Raw genomic sequence first — 21,854 nt, forward strand, 5'->3', positions numbered from 1 at the left:
TATACAGACTAACAGAGAAAGAGACAAAGAAAGTCAGACAGAGGGAGAGGGACAGAAGACACAGTTTGCAATGGTCACATACTCCATCCAGAGTGAAAGTGTGTGAAATTGTTTTCTCTGTGAATATTGATAAGACATTGAGTGGATCAAAACTTGGGTCGAACTGAGTTAAGATGATTGTAACCAAGACTGGTGTTGGGTCTAAGAACCATCCACAATATTCTGTTGTCCCTACTCTTACCCAGCCGACAGCATCCAGTCCTGAAAACCGAGGTAGCTGCTTGGAATAAAACCGAGCACTCTGCTGCTTTTCTCTCTTCCTCTTCTCTCCTCCGTCTCCATTCTGAGAATCTGCCGAGCTGAGAATTCACACACGAGAGAACAAAAGCTTTACGGTCAGGATGGTGATACATCGAACATTCGGCCCAATTAGTCTGTACTGATGTTCATAATCCACGGGTCGTGCCCCATTCCATCGGCCTCATCTCAACCTCCCAGCAGATTTTCTTTCCCCTTTTCTCTCATGTATTCATCTAGTTTTCTTTAGAAATAGCCCAACCGTTACCATTTCCTGTGGTAATGAGTTCCACGTTTTTAACCACTCTCTGAGTAAGGAAATCCCTCCTTAAGAACATTCAACACGAGGCCACTCGACCCCTTGAGCCTGCTGTCCCATTCAATGGCTGACGTGATCTTGGCCTCAACGCCATTTTCCTGCCTGGTCCCCATAACCCTCACCTTCCCTTTGCTTCAAGAATCTGTCCCTCTCAGCCCCGAATTTATTCAATGAATTCAATCAAGATTTGCGAGCCCGAGTGAAGAAATTCTTTCTCGTCTCCGACTTAGATGGGTGGCGCCTTATTCTGAAATTAAGCCCCCCAGTCCTAGATCCCTCCACGAGGGGCAACAGTCTCCCCAGCATCCACCCTAGCGAACCCCCCTCAGCACCATGTTTCAGTAAAATCGTCTCTCATTCTCTAACCCTAACTCCAATGAGCTCAGGCCCAACCTGCTCAGCTTTTCCTCATCAGACACATCCCCTTCACCCCGGGAATCAGCCTGGTGAACCTTCTCTGAACTGCTTCCAAAGCTGTACATCTGGCGTGCTCTGCACAGTTGTGACATACCTACCTGTACGCTCTTTATTTTCCTATTGGATTTACCAGGGACTATCTATGGCCCCCTGGCTATGGACTCTTCAATAAGTGGAAACATTTGAATTTGTTTATTGTCACGTGTACAGAGGTACAGTGAAAAGTATTTTTCTGTGAGCAGATCAAACAGATCATTTAGTACATGAAAAGAAAAGGAAATAAAAAGAAAATACGTAAAAGGGCAACACAAGGTCCACAATGTAAATACATAGTCAGCGGTATCGGATGAAGCATAGAGGAGTGTAGTATTAATCAGGTCAGTTCATAAGAGGGTCGTTTAGGAGTCTGGTGACGGCAAGGAAGAAGCTGTTTTTGAATCTGTTCATGCGTGTTCTCAGACTTCTGTATCTCCTGAAGAAGTTGGAAGAGTGAGTAAGCCGGGTGGGAGGGGTCTTTGATTATGTTGTCTGCTTTCCCAAGGCAATGGGAGGTATCAACTATTTCTTGTTTTAAAGACCGATAAAATCACACTATACAGGCGTACACAGTTTTAACAGCATATAGGCAGGCTATTCGGCCCAACCTGGTACTGTAACAGAAGTAGATTAATAGACTGAGCACTTGTCCTGATCGCTTCTGGACGTGGTAGACTCTTGGAAGTCAAAGCTTTTGCAAAATGGCCCAGGAAGGCTTTTTGCTACATTGCAGGAACTCTCTTCCTCAAAAGGCAGTGGAAACGGACTTCCGGTGGCGCCCTCGAGGAGGCAGGTCGCAGGTCGGATCGCTCACGCCCGCGATGGGCAAACAGACCTTTTTCAACCGACTTTTCTGGGACCTGGCAGCCTGAATCGGTGGAGGAGACGATAGGGAAAAGGGTTCCTTTCCGGGGTATGGGCAGCTGGACTAGAAGTGGTCGAGTGGAGCGGCAAGGATTGAAGTGGGAGCAGCGGGGACCCCAGACCAGACAGCGGAGGCTCACTGGCCAAGGGAGGAACAGATGGAGTTCTTCAGGAACTGCTTCGCCGAGCTGAGGAGAGACACGCTGGACCCGATGAGAGCGGTGATGGACCGAATGGTCGAGACACAGGCGGTCAAAGGGAAGGCGCTCAGGGAGGTCGAGGCGAAGCTCTCCAGCCAGGCGGGCACGGTAACGGAGCTGGAGCACGAGGTGGAGGAGCTGAACGCCTGTCAGAGGAGGATGCAGGAGCAGCTTGAAGAACTGGGGAACAGAGCCAGGAGGCAGAATTTACGGATCATTGGCCTCCCCGAGGGCTGCGAGGGGTCAGATGTGGGCGCATACGTGACGGGTATGCTTGAGGCGCTGATGGGACCGGAGGCCTTCCCTCAACCCCTGGAGTTGGATGGGGCACATAGAGCCCCCGCAAGGAAGCCCAGGACGGGCGACCGACCTAGGGCCTTGGTGGTCCGCTTTCACCGTGGAATGGTGTGCTGCGATGGGCCACGGCGAGAGGAATTAGAATTAGAACAGTACAGCACAGAACAGGCCCTTCGGCCCTCGATGTTGTGCCGAGCAATGATCACCCTACTCAAGCCCGCGTATTCACCCTATACCAGTAACCCAACAACCCCCATTAACCTTATTTTTTAGGACACTACGGGCAATTTAGCCTGGCCAATCCACCTAACCCGCACATCTTTGGACTGTGGGAGGAAACCGGAGCACCCGGAGGAAACCCAGAGCTTTTGTGTGGCGGCGGTTTGTTAAATTATCCTGTACTGTAATGTTTTATCCAAGATTGTTTTCAGCCTGGATAGAGTGGGGGCTGGAGGGTTAGTTTAGTTGAACACGTGTGGCATGGGCAAAAAGAGCTGGCAGGGGAAGTGCCTTATTAACATGTTTATTCTTTCCCACTCTTCGTTTTCACTATGTTAAGGCTCTTTGCACAGGACCATTTTTCTCTCTGTAAATGTTACAAATTTGTGTTAAATAAAATTTTATAAAAAAATGGCAGTGGAAGCAGAGTCTTTGAATGTTTACTAAGGCTGACCTGGTTAGATTTTGGATTAACAAGGTGGGGGGGGGGGTGAAAGGTCTTCGGGGGTCGGCAGGGATGTGGGGCCGAGGTTACAATCATATCCGCCACAAACTTATTGAATGGCGGCGCAGGCTCGAGGTGCCGAGTGGCCTAATCCTGCTCCTAATTCACACATTTGTCGGTTGCTGTGATTGTTGTTTTAAAGGGGAAAAGTGCAAGGACGACCCTAAAATACAATGCCCCACCCAAAAAAACCCATCCTCTTTGGCTGGTAACCACTACTGCTTTAGTGAAAACCGCCTCACATACGATTTGGATGTTTGGAAATCTAGCATCATGGTGATAACTAGGGAAGCAATGGACTCAATGATCAAAAGTAATCGCGCACTCTCTAATTTCTCATTTACCGTTTTACTGGCCAATGCACAGAAAGAACAAAGTTCACTTGTACTTGCTGACCATGCTGAGTGTCTATTACTCATTTGCTAATTTAATTGTCAAGAAGTGAAATTCATACAACAATGATCAAAGAGGAGGATATTCGGCTCATTGTGCTGTACAATCAGCCATATCTGCATTCCGAGTTCACCACATGGGCCTGTGTGTGTCTCCAATCTCGCCGTAATTTGGTTAACTCTTAATTGCCCTCTGAAGTGGCCTAGCAAGCCCCTCAACTGTATCAACCTGCTACCAGTATTTCAAGCAGAAGGCTCACAACCACCTTCTCAGGGCAAGTAGGGACAGGCAATAAACGCTGGCCTCGCTACGGTATGTTAACGGCTGGTGTACTGGGGCGACACTCCTTAGAAAATGACAGTCGTCTCCACGCGGTGGATTAATGACTTACCTGTTTTCGAAGGGAAGGCGGGTGTAAACCAGAGGGGAGGGCTTTGAACGGTCGTCTTCAGCACACTGAGTGGGAGGCAGACACAACGACGGTGAAGGACCAGTGACGGACCAGCGGTGGAACACTGTGTGGAGGAAGAAAGAACTGGTGAATGAAACAGGAAAACCACTTTGTGTAACGCAAAGATTGCCACGGTCCATGAACCTAAACAAAAAGGAATCATCCGATTCACTGCTCTCCTTCCCTATCTATAATGAGTTGAAAAGAGAGACTTATGTTTATTCAGCGTCTCTCATGATCTCAGATGCATTGAAACCAATGAAATACTTTTTTAACCGCAGTTACTATTGGAAAACCGGCAGTTAATTTGTGCGCAGAAAGGTCCAGTAACAGTAGCGCTATTATCATCTATTCATGTTGGTTAAGGAGTAAATATTGTCCCACCGGCAGGGGATAACTCCCTTGTTTTTCTTCAAAGTGTGCCATGGGATCTTTTACATCCACCTGCGAGGGCAAATGGGGCCTTGGTTTTATGCCTGATCTGGAAGGTGGAGCACTCCCTAGGTACCATGCTGATGCACCATCATGGCCCTGGCTTGGGATTTGAACCCCCAGCCTTTTGAGTGCCACCCACTGACCCATAGCGAACACAATGTGTGCCCACACGAGTTGTCAAATGCAGGTTTTCTTCCGGCCATTCAAATGCTAATACCAGCTGGAGTGTTCCACTGGCGAGGTTGAATGGTGGTTCTCATTGCAGCACAACACCTCCACCTAGTGGCAGCAGTTATGTTCTCATATACACACAGGCTGCAAAATCACCTGGACCACACAGCATTGTGAAAAATGCACAGGCATCGGTTATGCTTCAAAACATTATGGGGGAGCAGTTCATGTCCTTGACCTTTACACCAAAGCCATGTCATAAAAGTGGAAGTCTCAAAACACCAGGTTAAAGTCCAACAGGTTTGTTTCAAATCACTACCTTTCCGAGCACTGCTCCTTCAAGGAAGGATCTGTAAAGACTTAATTACCTGCAAATGCTCGCATTCAAAGCATTGTCGTGCATCTTTGACTTTGTCTATTTGTGTGTTTCTGGAACCTACCTCTTTGTTCACTTGAGGAAGGAGCTGCGCTCCGAAAGCTCGTGTTTAAAACAAACCTGTTGGACTTTAACCTGGTGTTGTAAGACTTATTACTGTGCCCACCCCAGTCCATCGCCGGCATCTCCACATCAAAAGTGGAAATCAGGGTTTATAAGCAGTAAGCCACGTAAAGACTCTCACTGCTCCTTAAACTTAGGTTGGACTGCAAACCGGGTTGACACTCACTGGTCCCACCTTCCACAGCGCCGACAAGCGGCAGTGCAGTAGCAGGATTCCCACCTCTGAGCCAGAAACTCTGGGTTGAAGACCCACTCCAGGACCTAGTGGCCATGGAAGGTGTGTTCATATAATGGCCAAACAGGATGGCTGTCAATCTGAAAATCCTCCTCCAACATACCAATGGCAGGTGGTTAAGAGTGAGTGAATCTCCTGGTCAGCAGGACTGTGTGGTAGCTGCGGTGTAGCAGCCTCGCCACCTTACATGACCCCACGCACAGGTTCTTGCCATGGGCTGTACTCTGTGGCAGCGCTCACCGTGTCTCGAGGGACAGCCAGAGAGCGTGCTAACAAGCTGCCTGTCAAATAAGCTCGCCAAACCCAGTTCACAACAAAGTCCCCACCATTCCAGGCTATATTCTGTTCCTTCAAATGACTGGAGGGAGGGGGAAGGGAAAGAATTGAACGATTGAAACGGGAAAAGCCTTTTGGTGACATTTGAAAGGTTGGGATTGAGCAAGGCAGGGGCATCACATAGATCGCAATGGGTCCCTTTACCTTCTTCTCAGGGTGAGGTATGGGTGGGAAATATGTACCGGCAAATACTGTATCCGCATCCCTGCACTCCCTTCCTTTCTATAAGGAGAGTTGAACAGAAAGACTTACGTCTATATAGTGTCTCTCACAATCTCAGGTGCTTTGCAACCAATGATTTTTTTTTGTTGTGAATTGCTTTGGAAACATAGCAGCTTGTTTTAATGATGTTGTTTGAGGGACAATTATTGGCTCAGGACCTGTGGCAGGGATAACCCATTCCCCTGAACGTCAAAGCGTATCAGAGTGAGAGTTCAAATCGCACACTGAAAAGTTTGGAATCCAAGGGAATAAAAAGCTGGTCTCGGTAACATCAATTAGTCGGATTCTTGTAAAATCTCTTAACTGGTTCGCTGTCCTGTGGGAAGGAAACCTGCCGTCCCTGACCCGGCTGGGTCTATATGTGATTTGTCTAACTATAGAATCCCCCATCACTATTACTGTCCAGACCCATTCCCCTGCTACAGTCCCCCAACAGCAGGGGGAAAATTCTGAAAACAGGAGTGACAGGGGAGTTTATAGTTAAACACACTGACAGGCATGTCTGTAGCCACAGACATGAATCCAGGGAGCTATGTTGCTTCCCCGGTTCAACAAAGTTCAAGCGTGTCACTGGGCAGTTGAAGATCCACATCAGCACCAAGGTGTGGTTGAAAGAGAGGGGATGTGATTCTTTAGGCAGAGTTATGGGGCTAGGGAGATTAGCAAGCATGTCCTCAAAGGCAGTAATCCAAGCATTAAAAAAATTCTTTCATGGGATGCCAGCGTCGCTGACAAGGACATTTATTGCTGTAATTGTCCGTGAACTGGGTGTCTCGCTCGGCCATTTCAAAGGGCAGTTAAGAATCAACCACATTGTTGTGAGTCTGGAGTCACCAAAGACCTGGTAAGGACACTGAGTAAGGACGGCAGATTTCCTTCCCTAAAGGACATTGGTTTCATGGTCATCATTTGACTTTTAATTCCAAGTTTTTATTAAATTCAAATTTCACCATCTGCCCTGTTGGGATTCGAACCCAGGTTCCCAGAGCATTATCCTGGGTCTTGCTGGGTCCATTCCGGAGTCTAAGAATCGGGACTGTGTCCCGCTGGAGCTCGGAGCGTCGCCGGGCTGGGATTCTCATGGCTTGATTATTCAGAAACATGCACAGCACCGAACACCTCAGTTCCGCTGCACTTACTGGGGTTGGGCCACCATTTTGAGCGAGTGCCCGATCCAAGTGTCCAGGGCCGGGTCTCCCCCCCCCCCCCCCCCCCCTCTCCAATGCAAATGTTGACCCCCCCCCCCCAATCAAGAAGTGGCATCCTGCTCCCCACCCTGCAGACATGAGGGTGACTGGATCTCCCCATCAGCATCCCCTGTGTCAGCCACCCACCCCCCTTCAGTCACTGTCTCCTGGGATTGCAACGGTCGCGCTGTCTTCTGGCAGTGACCTAACCTGGTACACTGGACCCCAAGGGGCGGGGGGGGTCAAGGGATGTTAGCCCTTGCTCATATGCCCCTCTGCCGCTGCCAGGCTACAGAGAGAGGGTCCGCCAAGGGCCCTGGAGGTTGGCTGGACTCGGACTGTGGGCAAGGATTGACCCCAGACCCTGCCCCGGGATGGGGGTTCCTTGTCTGGACTGCCCCTTCCAGTCCTGAACTACCTGAAGATCACTCTTGGCATGGTGATCACAGGCAGCCCTCTGTTTCTTCATCCTAATCTGTTTAAACTCCTTAGTCTGTTTAAACTCCTAAGTGGCCTCCTCGCTCTGAACTACTTTGCCTGACAGCTGATGAGCAGGGCAGGCTAATTCAGTGAAGCATCAAAGAAAGCTTACCTGTTCCTCACATCTGCTAGCTCAGCTCTATGCTTTTGAAATTCATGCTATTTGAAGTGTCAGAGACTTTCTAGAATGCCCACACCGCTTGGAAAGGCATGACATCTCCAGAAATCCTTTGAAATGCTAAGCATTCATTCAATTTCACAGCAGCATTACCTCTAACTTGCCTTTGATTGGCAGCTTAATGGTTTAAACATAGCTGCCAGGAGGTTTGATTATTTATCTTTCCCATCACGCTTGAATGCATCTGAAGTACCCTCCATTGATCCAAACTGCAAAGTTTATAACATTTTTGTTATGATTGACAGCGGCTGTCCACTTCAACAATACTCAGTGGTTAGAAAAGTCCAAGTGAAACCACTGAGCAGGGGTGGGTAGAGGTCAGGCTGACAGCTATGTATGGTGGGGGGATAGATCAGGCAGTTTGGAGAAGGAGGTGGGAAGATCGGGTTGGGGATCTATGTTCAGGGGAGGGGTGAGATTGGTGATCTATATTTTGGGGGATGGGGCCGAGAGAGATCCGGCTGATGATCTCTGTTCGGAGTGGGTGAGGGAGGCGGGGGGGAGATCAAGTTGCTGATCTCTACTTTGGGGGGGTGGGAAGAGATCAAACTGGTGATCTCTGCTCGGGGGAGGAGGGAGGAATCAGGCTGATGATCTCTGTTCAGGGCTGGGATAAGGAGTGGGCAGCAATAAAGGGGGGTATCTGATGTCCATGGGGTGGGTTACGGGAAGGGGAGGAAGGGAGGAGGGTTTTCAATTTTGCTTTGAGTTTGGGGTGCCCTTTAAAAACAGCACCCTAATCTCTGTGATGCCGGGTCTGCTGGCGTGTTGAGGACTTGGCCCTCACAATGAGAGCACAAAACACGCCCGCCTTCAAAAAAATGGGAAGACCTTGCTGCAAACACTGCCCAACATGCCGGTTTTCTGAATGAACCTGACACGTTGCCATTTTTGTGGGAACATTCCGCCCAGTTTTTAAACTGAAATAAGGACAATTATGCAGGCATGGGAGCTGAGCTGGTTAAGGTGAACTGGAAAATTAGGTTAAGGGATAGGTTGCTAGAGATACAATGGCAAACACCGAAGAGGATATTTCAGAATGCAAAGAACAGATACATTCCAGTGAGTGAGAAAAAGTCCCAAGGGAGATTTCAGCATCCATGGTTAACTAGAAAGGTTATAGAATAAACTTTAAAAGCATATAATTGTGAAAAGGTAGGTCGGAAGATTGGACAGAATATAAGGAAGAACTACGGATGACTAAAAGGTTAATGAGGAGAGAAACTTTAGAGTATGAGAGAAAGCTAGCGAGTAACATTAAAATGGATACTATGAGATTCTACAGATAGTCAAATAAGAAAACTTAACAAAATGAGTGTTGGTCCGATAGAACAGTCATTTTCAAACTCAGGGTCGTGACCCACAGGTGGGCCGTGGGTGGGTGTTGGGAGGGTCGCGGGGCTATCAGTTGCAGGGTTCCCAATTGCGGGAAGAAGTGCCCAACGGCCGCGACCGGCTTTTAGAAATGCTGGCACGACCGGCCTTCAGAATGCCGGAGCTCCCGTGCATGCATGCCCCCTTGGCAGTGCGCAGGCCCGGAGCCCAGCGAGACAGATTGCCTCCTCGTGCTGACCGAGGAGCAGATTCTTTTAATGGAGTCTTCTCTCCAGAAGCAGCAGCAGAGAGCAGGCCATGCGCCCTGTACACTGAGGCCACGTGCTCTGGGCGCAAGAGAGATTCCTCCATTTTGTAGCTGCCAGCAGTGTTGGTGTGAACACCAGGGCCTCTGGTGTACCACCCATGAAGAAGAAACAGAAATCAGGAACAAAGCAGCATAAAGATGATTTCTTGAGGTATGGCTTTGTTAATTGAGCCAATGCAAACTCAGGATGCAAAACCCATTGGTGTTACATGCAGGGAAGTACTGGCAAATGAAAGTTTAAAACCCTCAAAACTTCAAAGACATTTGAGACATTGAGGACAAACCTCTTGATTTTTTTTTCAATGGTTGCAGTGAGAATTTAAATCATCAGCTGAAGTCATTATCAGAAATGTAACATTGAATAACAAAGCAAGTGAGATCGTGAGGACCGAGCACGCTCACCTGTCGCATTAAAACAAAGTGAAAATGGTGGGTTGTGTATATTGGGCAGCGTGGGCCACGAAGGATGGCCAGCTGTTAAAAATGGGTCCCGGGCAAAAAGGTTTGAAAAACACCGGCATAAGAAAGTGAGTCTGGATAATTAGAACATAGAACATAGAACACTACAGCGCAGTACGGGCCCTTCGGCCCTCGATGTTGCGCCGACCTGTGAAACCATCTGAAGCCTATCTGACCTACACTATTCCATTTTCATCCATATGTCTATCCAGTGACCACTTAAATGCCCTTAAAGTTGGCGAGTCTACTACTATTGCAGGCAGGGCGTTCCACACCCCTACTACTCTCTGAGTAAAGAAACTGCCTCTGACATCTGTCCTATATCTATCACCCCTCAATTTAAAGCTATGTCCCCTCGTGTTGGTCATCACCATCCGAGGAAAAAGACTCTCACTGTCCACCCTATCTAACCCTCTGACTATCTTATATGTCTCTATTAAGTCACCTCTCAGCCTTCTCCTCTCTAACGAAAACAACCTCAATTCCCTGAGCCTTTCCTCGTAAGACCTTCCCTCCATACCAGGCAACATCCTAGTAAATCTCCTCTGAACCCTTTCCAAAGCTTCCACATCCTTCCTATAATGTGGTGACCAGAACTGCACGCAGTACTCCAGGTGCGGCCGCACCAGAGTTATGTACAGCTGCAGCATGACCTTGTGGCTCCGAAACTCAATCCCCCTGCTGATAAAGGCTAGCACACCATATGCCTTCTTAACAGCCCTATTGACCTGGGTGGCAACTTTCAGGGATTTATGTACCTGGATGCCGAGATCTCTCTGTTCATCTACACTACCAAAAATCTTGCCATTAGCCCAGTACTCTGCATTCCTGTTACTCCTTCCAAAGTGAACCACCTCACACTTTTCCGCATTAAACTCCATCTGCCACCTCTCAGCCCAGCTCTGCAGCTTATCTATGTCCCTCTGTATCCTATAACATCCTTCAGCGCTATCCACAACTCCACCGACCTTCGTGTCATCTGCAAATTTAATAACCCATCCTTCTACACCCTCTTCCAGGTCATTTATAAAAATGACAAACAGCAGTGGCCCCAAAACAGATCCTTGCGGTACACCACTAGTAACTGAACTCCAGGATGAACATTTCCCATCAACCACCACCCTCTGTCTTCTTTCAGCTAGCCAATTACTGATCCAAACCGCTAAATCACCTTCAATCCCATACTTCCTTATTTTCTGCAATAGCCTACCATGGGGAACCTTATCAAACGCCTTACTGAAATCCATATACACCACATCAACCGCTTTACCCTGATCCACCTGTTTGGTCACCTTCTCAAAAAACTCAATAAGGTTTGTGAGGCATGACCTACCCTTCACAAAACCGTGTGAACTGAGAATTGAGAATGGAAAATAAGGAGATGGCAGATAAATTGAACAGGGATTTTGGATCAGTCTTCACTATGGAGGATACAAGCAACATCCCAGAAATAGCTAGAAATCAGGAAATGGAAGAACTCAGGAAAATAGCAATCACCAGTGAAGTGGCACTGTGTAAATGGTGGAAGCTGCGTGCTGAACGCGGGTCCTGATGAACTTCACCCCGGGGGGGGGGGGGGGGGGGGGGGGGGATCCTTAAAACGGCAGGGAGACAGAAAACAGGAAACTACAGGCCAGTTAGCATAACATTTTTCTAAAATTCATTTACGGGATGTGGGCGTCGCTGGTTAGACCAGCATTTATTGTCCATCCCTAGTTGCCCTTCAGAATGTGGTGGTGGTGAGCTGCCTTATTGAACCACTGCAGTCCTTGAGATGTGGGTACACCCACTGTGTTGTTAGGGAAGGAGTTCCAGGATTTTAATCCAGCGAATGAAGGAATGGCGATATATTTCCAAGTCGGGGGGTGAGTGACTTGGAGAGGAAATTCCAGATGGGGTTTCCAGGTATCTGCTGCTCTTGTCCTTCTAGATGGGAGTGGTCATGGGTTGGAAGGTGCTGTCTAAGGAACCTTGGTGAGTCACTGCAGTGCATCTTGTAGCTGGTACACACGGCTGCTACTGTTCGTCGGTGGTAGGGGGATTGAATGTTTGTGGCAGGGGTAGCAATCAAGCAGGTTGCTTTGTCCTGGATGATGTTGAGCTCGAGTGTTGTTGGACCTGCACTCAGCCAGGCAAGTGGAGAGTATTCCTTTACATTATGCTTTGTAGATTGTGGACAGGCTTTGGGGTGATGGTGAGTTACTCACCGTAGGATTCTTAGCCTTTGACCTACTCTGGTAGCCACAGTATTAATGTGGCTAGTCCAGTTCAGTTACTGATCAATGGTAACCCCCCGTATGTTAATTGTGGTGGATTCAGCAATGGCAATGCCATTGAATGTCATTGGGTAATGGTTAGATCCTCTCTTGTAGGAGATGGTCATTTCCCAGCAATTGTGTGGCACGAATGTTACTTGCTACTTGTCACCCAAGCCTGGATATTGTCCAGGTCTTGCTGCATTTCGACATGCACTGCTTCAGTATCTGGGGAGTCGCGAATGGTGCTGAACATTGTGCAGTCATCAGTGAACATCCCACCTTCTGACCTTATGATGGAAGGAAGATTATTGATGAAGCAGCTGAAGATGGTTGGGCTTAGGACACCACCCTAAGGAACTCCTGCAATGATGACCTGGAGCTGAGATGATTGACCTCCAACCAGCACAACCATGTCCTTTGTGATGGGGTTAGAGGTGTGGCACAGTGGTTATCACTGCTGCCTCACAGCACCAGGGACCGGAGTTCAATTCCAGCCGTGGGTGACTGTGCAGAGCCTGCACATTCTCCCTGTGTCCGGCTTCCTCCCACAGTCCACATATAGATAGAGAAATACAGCACAGAACAGGCCCTTCGGCCCACGATGTTGCGCCGAACTTTTGTCCTAGGTTAATCATAGAATTTTGGACAATTTGTCATGGCCAATCCACCCAACCTGCACATCTTTGGACTGTGGGAGGAAACCGGAGTACCCGGAGGAAACCCACGCAGTCACGGGGAGGATGTGCAGACTCCACACAGACAGTGACCCAAGTCGAAATCGAACTTGGGACCCTGGAGCTGTGAAGCAATTGTGCTATCCACAATGCTACCGTGCTGCCCTTAAGAAGTTAACCTACACTCCCTTATTCTACCCTAATCCAAGTACCTATCCAATAGCCGTTTGAAGGTCCATAAATTTTCCGACTCAACTACTACCACAGGCAGTGCATTCCATGCCCCCACTACTCTCTGGGTAAAGAACCTACCTCTGACATCCCCTCTATATCTTCCACCATTTATCTTAAATTTATGTCCCCTTGTAATGGTGTGTTCCACCCGGGGAAAAAGTCTCTGACTATCTACTCTATCTATTCCCCTGATCATCTTATAAACCTCTATCAAGTCGCCCCTCATCCTTCTCCGTTCCAATGAGAAAAGGCCCAGCACCCTCAATCTTTCCTCGTATGACCTACTCTCCATTCCAGGCAACATCCTGGTAAATCTCCTCTGCACCTTTTCCAAAGCTTCCACATCCTTCCTAAAATGAGGTGACCAGAACTGCACACAGTACTCCAAATGTGGCCTGACCAAGGTTTTGTACAGCTGCATCATCACCTCACGGCTCTTAAATTCAATCCCTCTGCTAATGAACGCTAGCACACCATAGGCCTTCTTCACAGCTCTATCCACTTGAGTGGCAACTTTCAAAGAACAATGAACATAGACCCCAAGATCTCTCTGCTCCTCCACATTGCCAAGAACCCTACCATTAACCCTGTATTCCGCATTCAGATTTGTCCTTCCAAAATGGACAACCTCACACTTGTCAGGGTTAAACTCCATCTGCCACTTCTCAGCCCAGCTCTGCATTCTATCTATGTCTCTTTGAAGCCGACAACAGCCCTCCTCACTATCCACAACTCCACCAATCTTCGTATCATCTGCAAATTTACTGACCCACCCTTCAACTCCCTCATCCAAGTCGTTAATGAAAATCACAAACAGCAGAGGACCCAGAACTGATCCCTGCGGTACGCCACTGATAACTGGGCTCCAGGCTGAATATTTGCCATCCACCACAACTCTCTGTCTTCTATCAGTTAGCCAGTTTGTTATCCAACTGGCCAAATTTCCCACTATCCCATGCCTCCTTACTTTCTGCATAAGCCTACCATGGGGAACCTTATCAAATGCCTTACTAAAATCCATGTACACTACATCCACTGCTTTACCTTCATCCACATGCTTGGTCACCTCCTCAAAGAATTCAATAAGACTTGTAAGGCAAGACCTACCCCTCACAAATCCGTGCTGACTATCCCTAATCAAGCAATGCCTTTCCAGATGCTCAGAAATCCTATCCCTCAGTACCCTTTCCATTACTTTGCCTACCACCGAAGTAAGACTAACTGGCCTGTAATTCCCAGGGTTATCCCTATTCCCTTTTTTGAACAGGGGCACGACATTCGCCACTCTCCAATCCTCTGGTACCACCCCTGTTGACAGCGAGGACGAAAAGATCATTGCCAACGGCTCTGCAATTTCATTTCTTGCTTCCCATAGAATCCTTGGATATATCCCGTCAGGCCCGGGGGACTTGTCTATCCTCAAGTTTTTCAAAACGCGCAACACATCTTCCTTCCTGACAAGTATCTCCTCAAGCTTATCAGTCTGCTTCACGCTGTCCTCTCCAACAATATGGCCCCTCTCATTTGTAAATACTGAAGAAAAATACTTGTTCAAGACCTCTCCTATCTCTTCAGACTCAATACACAATCTCCCGCTACTGTCCTTAATCGGACCTACTCTCACTCTAGTCATTCTCATATTTCTCACGTAGGTGTAAAAGGCCTTGGGGTTTTCCTTGATCCTACCCGCCAAAGATTTTTCATGCCCTCTCTTAGCTCTCCTAATCCCTTTCTTCAGTTCCCTCCTGGCTATCTTGTATCCCTCCAGCGCCCTGTCTGAACCTTGTTTCTTCAGCCTTACATAAGTCTCCTTCTTCCTCTTAACAAGACATTCAACCTCTCTTGTCAACCATGGTTCCCTCACTCGACCATCTCTTCCCTGCCTGACAGGGACATACATATCAAAGACACGCAGTACCTGATCCTTGAACAAGTTCCACATTTCACTTGTGTCCTTCCCTGACAGCCTATGTTCCCAACTTCTGCACTTCAATTCTTGTCTGACAGCATTGTATTTACCCTTCCCCCAATTATAAACCTTGCCCTGTTGCTCGCACCTATCCCTCTCCATTACTAAAGTGAAAGTCACAGAATTGTGGTCACTACCTCCAAAATGCTCCCCCACTAACAAATCTATCACCTGCCCTGGTTCATTACCAAGTACTAAATCCAATATGGCCTCCCCTCTGGTCGGACAATCTACATACTGTGTTAGAAAAGCTTCCTGGACACACTGCACAAACACTACCCCATCCAAACTATTTGATCTAAAGAGTTTCCACTCAATGTTTGGGAAGTTGAAGTCGCCCATGACTACTACCCTGTGACTTCTGCACCTTTCCAGAATCTGTTTCCCAATCTGTTCCTCCACATCTCTGCTGCTATTGGGGGGCCTATAGAACACTCCCAACAAGGTGACTGCTCCTTTCCTATTTCTAACTTCAACCCATATTACCTCAGTAGGCAGATCCCCCTCGAACTGCCTTTCTGCAGCTGTTATACTATCTCTAATTAACAATGCCACCCCCCCACCTCTTTTACCATCCTCCCTAATCTTGTTGAAACATCTATAACCAGGGACCTCCAACAACCATTTCTGCCCCTCTTCTATCCAAGTTTCCGTGATGGCCACCACATCGTAGTCCCAAGTACCGATCCATGCATTAAGTTCACCCACCTTATTCCTGATGCTTCTTGCATTAAAGTATACACACTTCAACCCATCTCCTTGCCTGCAAGTACTCTCCTTTGTCATTGTTACCTTCCCCACTGCATCACTATGTGCTTTGGCGTCCTGACTATAGTCTACCTTAGTTGCTGGACTACAGATCCGGTTCCCATTCCCCTGCCAAATTAGTTTAAACCCTCCCGAAGAGTACTAGAAAACCTCCCCCCCAGGATATTGGTGCCCCTCTGGTTCAGATGCAACCCGTCCTGCTTGTACAGGTCCCACCTTCCCCAGAATGCGCTCCAATTATCCAAATACCTGAGGCCCTCCCTCCTACACCATTCCTGCAGCCACGTGTTCAACTGCACTCTCTCCCTATTCCTAGCCTCGCTATCACGTGGCACCGGCAACAAACCAGAGATGACAACTCTGTCTGTCCTGGCCCTTAACTTCCAGCCTAACTCCCTAAACTTGTTTATTACCTCCACACCCTTTTTCCTACCTACATCGTTGGTACCAATGTGCACCACGACTTCTGGCTGCTCACCCTCCCCCTTCAGGATCCTGAAGACACGATCAGAGACATCCCTGGCCCTGGCACCCGGGAGGCAACATACCTTTCGGGAGTCTCGCTCGCGACCACAGAATCTCCTATCTATTCCCCTAACCATTGAATCTCCTATTACTATTGCTTTTCTATGCTCCCCCCTTCCCTTCTGAGCCCCCGAGCCAGACTCAGTGCCAGAGACCTGGCCGCTGGGGCCTTCCCCCGGTAGGTCATCCCCCCCAACAGCATCCAAAACGGTATACTTGTTTTGAAGGGGAATGGCCACGAGGGATCCCTGCACTGTCTGCCTGTTAGTTTTCTTTCCCCTGACTGTAACCCAGCTACTCTTGTCCAGTACCTTTGGTGTGGCTACCTCCCTGTAACTCTTCTCTATGACCCCCTCTGCCTCCCGGATGATCCGAAGTTCATCCAGCTCCAGCTCCAGTACCTTAACACGGTCTCTGAGGAGCTGGAGTTGGGTGCACTTCCCGCAGGTATAGTCAGCGGGGACACCAGTGGTATCCCTCACCACCCACATCCTACAGGAGGAGCATGCAACTGCCCTAGCCTCCATCCCCTCTTACTTTACAGAATTAGCTGCCCTGTGGACCAACTGGACCTCCGCCCTCCGACTCTGCTTCCAGTCAGCTGTACTCTAAACTCCTGGTTCCCTTCACGCTCTTTGATAAATATAGGAAATGAAATGTAAGGAGCACCTTACTCCCTCCTCACCTAACTCCCTCAGTCACCAAACTCTCACTGTAGCACTCAAATGCCACAAGCTCAGCACTCCCTCAGTCACCAAACTCTCACTGTAGCACTCAAATGCCACAAGCTCAGCACTCAGTGCAAACAAAGTCTGCACTGTATCTAGCCCCTATTTATACTGTGACTCTAGCTTCTAAAAACTGGCCTAATGCAATTAACTAATTAACAAGCTCCAGCTGCAAGTAAGTCCAAGTAGAACCTTGTTTAAAGCTGATTCAAAATTCACCTTCTTATAGACCAAACAGCAACTTTTAAGTTAATTAACTAAATAAAAGAAATACTAGACTTTAAATAACCCTTATACTCCCTCAGTCACCAAACTCTCACTGTAGCACTCAAATGCCACAAGCTCAGCACTCAGTGCAAACTGTGCAGGTTAGGTGGATTGGCCATGCTAAATTGCCCCTTAGTACCCAAAAGGTAAGATGGGATAACTGGGTTATGGGGATGAGGACATGGGCCTAGGTATAGTGCTTTTTCAGTGGATCGGTGCAGACTCATGGACCGAGTGATCCCCTTCCGCACTGTAAGGATTCTATGATTCTAAGATTCAGGCATCCTCAGAACAAATTTAAAAAAAGATGCTGAGAGTCTAGAGCTGAGGGGGCACAGTGTCAGGGTAAGGGGTAGGCCATTTAGGACCGAAACAAGGGGAATACCCCTCACTCCTCGGGTTGTGAGCATTTGGAATTCTCTATTCCAGATTGCTGTGGATGGTCAGTCACTGAGTATAATCAAAACTGAGATCAATAGATTTTTGGATTAGAAGGAATCTTATCGCTGACGCTCTTGTGGATTTAAAATACGAGAAAGGGATTATACCTTAACTGGTAAGTTTCTGAACCAAGTAGAGGGAAAGGAGAGACACAGGACAGTAAATGGGGCAGCGTTAAAGTTGCAAAAAAGCAAATGGAAACTTTTATTTCAGTCAGCCTTGGCTCAGTGGTCAGCATTTTGAACTTTAGTCCGACGTATTTCTTTTAGCAGAGAGGACAATAACCAGGGATGTAGATTCGCAATTCACCTTAAATTTACAGCAAGGCCACTCAGGGGCAAAATCAGGAAACAGGTTCACCCAAAGGGTGGAGGAAACCTGGAGCTCCAGCCATGCAGCAGCTGAAATCTTCAAGATTGGCAGCAATATACTTGGGCTGACAAATGGCAAGTAACAGTCACATCACACAAGAGAGAATACAACCTTCGCCCCTTGGCATTACCATCACTCAATCCCCCACTATCAATATCCTGGGGGTTACCGTTAACCAGAAACTCAACCAGATTAGCCATATGAATACTGTGGCTACAAGAACAGAATCAGAGGCTAGGATGTAAGCCTACTGGTTACAATAAAGATTATTAGAATTATTATTATAAGTAACTCACCTCCTAACTCCACAAAACCTGCCCACCACCTACAAGTCAGGAGTGTGATGGAATACTCCCCCACTTGCCATCCAGGACAAAGCAGCCCACTTGATTATTCCCCTTCCACAAACATTCACTCCCTCCACCACTGTGTGCAGTAGCAGCCGTGTGTACCATCTACAAGTAACTGACCAAGGCTCCTTAGGCAGCACCTTCCAAACCCGAGTCCTCTACCATCGAGAAGGACAAGGGCAGCAGATACCTCGGAATACCACCACCTGATTTGGAAATATATAGCCATTCCTTCACTGTTGCTGGGTCAAAATTATGGAGTTCCCTTCCTAACACGGACTGCAGTGGTCCAAGAAGGCAGCGCACCACCACCTAGCAACTGGCGACGGGCAATAAATGCTGGTCAAGCCAGCGACACTCAAGTCCCATAAAACAATTATAAAAAAAACTGATTGTTGTGCAATGGGGGTTACAAGGGATTTAGAGAAAAAGCGGTTAAATGGAGAAAAGTTAAGGCAAAGTCAGACATGATCTAAATGAAAGGCTCAAAGAGCTGGATGGTTAACACTACCAGTGCAGCACCAAAGGAGTGCTGCACTGTCGCAGGTGCCGTCTGTAACAGGAGTTGTTGAACAGAACCTGTACTGGCCCTCGAAGGTCTACATGAAAAGTCCCAGGGTCAGTGTTTCAAAGATGCACATGAAACTCTCCACGCTGCCCTGGTCAATATATATCCATATTCTCAACCAGCATTGCTATGACAGATGATTTTGGTTGTGTTTTTTCAGTTATTATTGGGATCTAGCTCTATGTACATTGGTTGCCAGGTTTTAATTACTACAACACTGAGCACTTCAGAAGTATTCCACTGGCTGGAAAACGTTTGGGACATTCGAAGCAGACGATTAATCTTGGAATTACTGAAGACTGACAACCCTTACACTGTACCCCCCCCATTGGCCACACCAACCTCAAACTACAAACACAGTCACAAACCCCGGTCCCTACGACAACTCCACAGAACCCTCCAAAAGCAGAACCCTTCAAACACACCCAACCAAACCCTTAACCCAAACTCCTCCCTCCAAAACCCTACCCTCAATCCCTCCAAACCATCCATTCTACCCTAAATTCCCCAAATCCCTTCCCCAAAACTCCACCTTAAACCCCCCAAACCCAAACACTTTCCAAAACCCCAAATCCAAGTGCCTCATGAAACCTCCAACCTAAACCTTCCAATTACCTCCCCAAAATCCCCAAACACTCATCCTAAATACCCCAAACCCCTCCCCTTAAACCCCAACTCCTCCCTTAGACCCCATATCCTCCCCTACACAAAAACAACCAGATTCCAGACCCCCAAACCCTCTTCAAGACCTCAACCCCCTCCCATAGACCCCAAAAATCTCTACTAGACCCCAAACACCTCCCCCAAATCCAAAACACCTCCCCTAGACTCCACCCTAAACTCCTCTTAAACTGAAACCCCGCCCCTTAAACAAACCCATCCCCTAGACCACACCTCAAGCTCCTCCCTGAAACCCAAACCCCACCCCTCGCACCAACCCTAATCCCGCCCCTGGGCCCCAAACGCCGCCCCTAGGCCCCAAACCCCGCCCCAAGGCCCCAAACCCCGCCCCAAGGCTCCAACCCCGCCCCTAGGCCCAAACCCGGCTCCAACCCCGCCCCATGACCCCAACCCCTATGCCCCAGACAGCTCCTGTCCCTTCTCCCTTGTCCCTTGTCCCCTGTCCCCTGTCCCCTGTCCCTCTCACCTCTCCCCGCAGCTGCCTTCAGCCTCCACATGATGCAGCCGCCGTTCGGTCCTGGGTCGCGCGGCCTCTCCGCCAATCGGGAGCCGGGACCGGCCGCAAGCCCCCCTCTGCGTCACCACGCAGGCTGGTCCAGACGTCACTTCCGGTGCCTCTCGCTGCTTCGGGACCACGTTCAGGCTGACGTCACCGCGTCGGCGCCCGGCCCACCAGCTTCCGGTCCCATCTCTGTCAGCTCAGATCCAGAGCTGGTCTCCATGGAAACTCCAGGGACTGACTGACTCCATTCCAGGTTAAACCCACCAAATAACAACTGGAACAACTCAGCAGGCCAGGCAGCATCTGTGGGCAGGAGCACAGTTCATTTTGGATTTGTTTATTGCCCCATATACCGAGCTACAGTGAAACGTATTTTTCTGCGAGCAGCACAACAGATCATTAAGTACATGGGAAGAAAATAAAAGAAAATACATAATAGGGCAGCACAAGGTACACAATGTAACTACATAAGCATTGGCATCGGGTGAAGCATACAGGTGTGTAGTGTTAATGAGGTCAGTCCATAAGAGGATCATTTAGGAGCCTGGTAACAGCGGGGAAGAAGCTGTTTTTGAGGCTGGTCATGTGTGTGCCCAATGGAAGAAGTTGGAAGAGTGAGTAAGCCGGGTGGGAGGGGTCTTTGATTATTGTGGTAAACCACAGTTGCACCTATATTAGGTGATGTATGGTAGGACCTGTACTACAGGTACGATGGTAGTCCCTGCCTGCTGGCTCAGCCCAGTAAGCAGAGTATAAATATGTGTGTCCTCTGTGCAGCAGCCATTTCGCCAGCTGCTGTGGGAGGCCACACATCTTAGAGCAATAAAGCCTCAGTTGTATTCAACTCTCGTCTTTGTGCAATTGATCGTGCATCAATTATGCTGCCCACTTTCCCCAGACAGCGGGTGGTAAATTTCCTTAGTTTTGAGGAAGTGTGGGCGTTGTGCTTTCTTGGTGGTAGCGTCGACGTGGGTGGACCAGGACAGATTTTTGGTGATGTGCACACCTAGGAATTTGAAACTGCTAACCATCTCCACCTCGGCCCCATTGATGCTGACAGGGGTGTGTACAGTACTTCGCTTCCTGAAGTCAATGACCAGCTCTTTAGTTTGGCTGGCATTGAGGGAGAGATTGTTGTCGTTACACAACTCCACTAGGTTCTCTATCTCCCTCCTGTATTCTGACTCGCCGTTATTCGAGAGCCGGCCCACTATGGTTGTGTCATCAGCAAACTTGTAGATGGAGTTGGAACCAACACAGATTATGCTGATTAAACATTATAACTTGACTGCTATTTGCAGAGTCCCTCAGCTAATAATGACATCCCAGTATGATTTCCTCTAGGGTGGGCATTCCTGGAAGAGGAGTGGCGGTGAATTAAACCCGACAAAGAGTCACCCAGACTCAATGTCAGCTCTGTTCTCTCTCCACAGATGCTGTCAGACCTGCTGAGATCGTCCAGCATTTTCTGTCTCTGCGTCAATGTCACATTTTCATGTAAAATACCCAATGAGATTATTCGAAGAAGAGCGGCAGAGTTCTCCCCTCGGATCCTGGCCAATAAACATTCCCAAGACAGTATCGTCACAACAGATTTATCTCATTACTCCTCGTGGGGGTCTTGTTCTGTGCAGATTCACTATCATTTACCCCCATCACAAAAACGTATATTGAT

General features: G+C 48.3%; 1 protein-coding gene across 1 annotated transcript in view; it reads right to left on the minus strand.

Annotated features, from left to right (window-relative positions):
* Nucleotides 1-20,250, minus strand: part of dele1 (DAP3 binding cell death enhancer 1) — a 48,456-nt gene extending 28,206 nt beyond the window's left edge. The window contains exons 1-3 of the mRNA XM_038796223.1: nt 20,144-20,250; nt 3,939-4,062; nt 242-359 (exon numbers count right to left, since the gene is read on the minus strand). Coding sequence (XP_038652151.1) covers nt 242-359; nt 3,939-4,062; nt 20,144-20,174 — 273 coding nt within the window. The 5' untranslated portion in view covers nt 20,175-20,250. The remainder of the gene's footprint in view (nt 1-241; nt 360-3,938; nt 4,063-20,143) is intronic.
* Between the last annotated feature and the right edge of the window lie 1,604 nt (nt 20,251-21,854).

This window comes from Scyliorhinus canicula, chromosome 4 (assembly GCF_902713615.1).
Source record: "Scyliorhinus canicula chromosome 4, sScyCan1.1, whole genome shotgun sequence".
Taxonomy (NCBI): domain Eukaryota; kingdom Metazoa; phylum Chordata; class Chondrichthyes; order Carcharhiniformes; family Scyliorhinidae; genus Scyliorhinus; species Scyliorhinus canicula.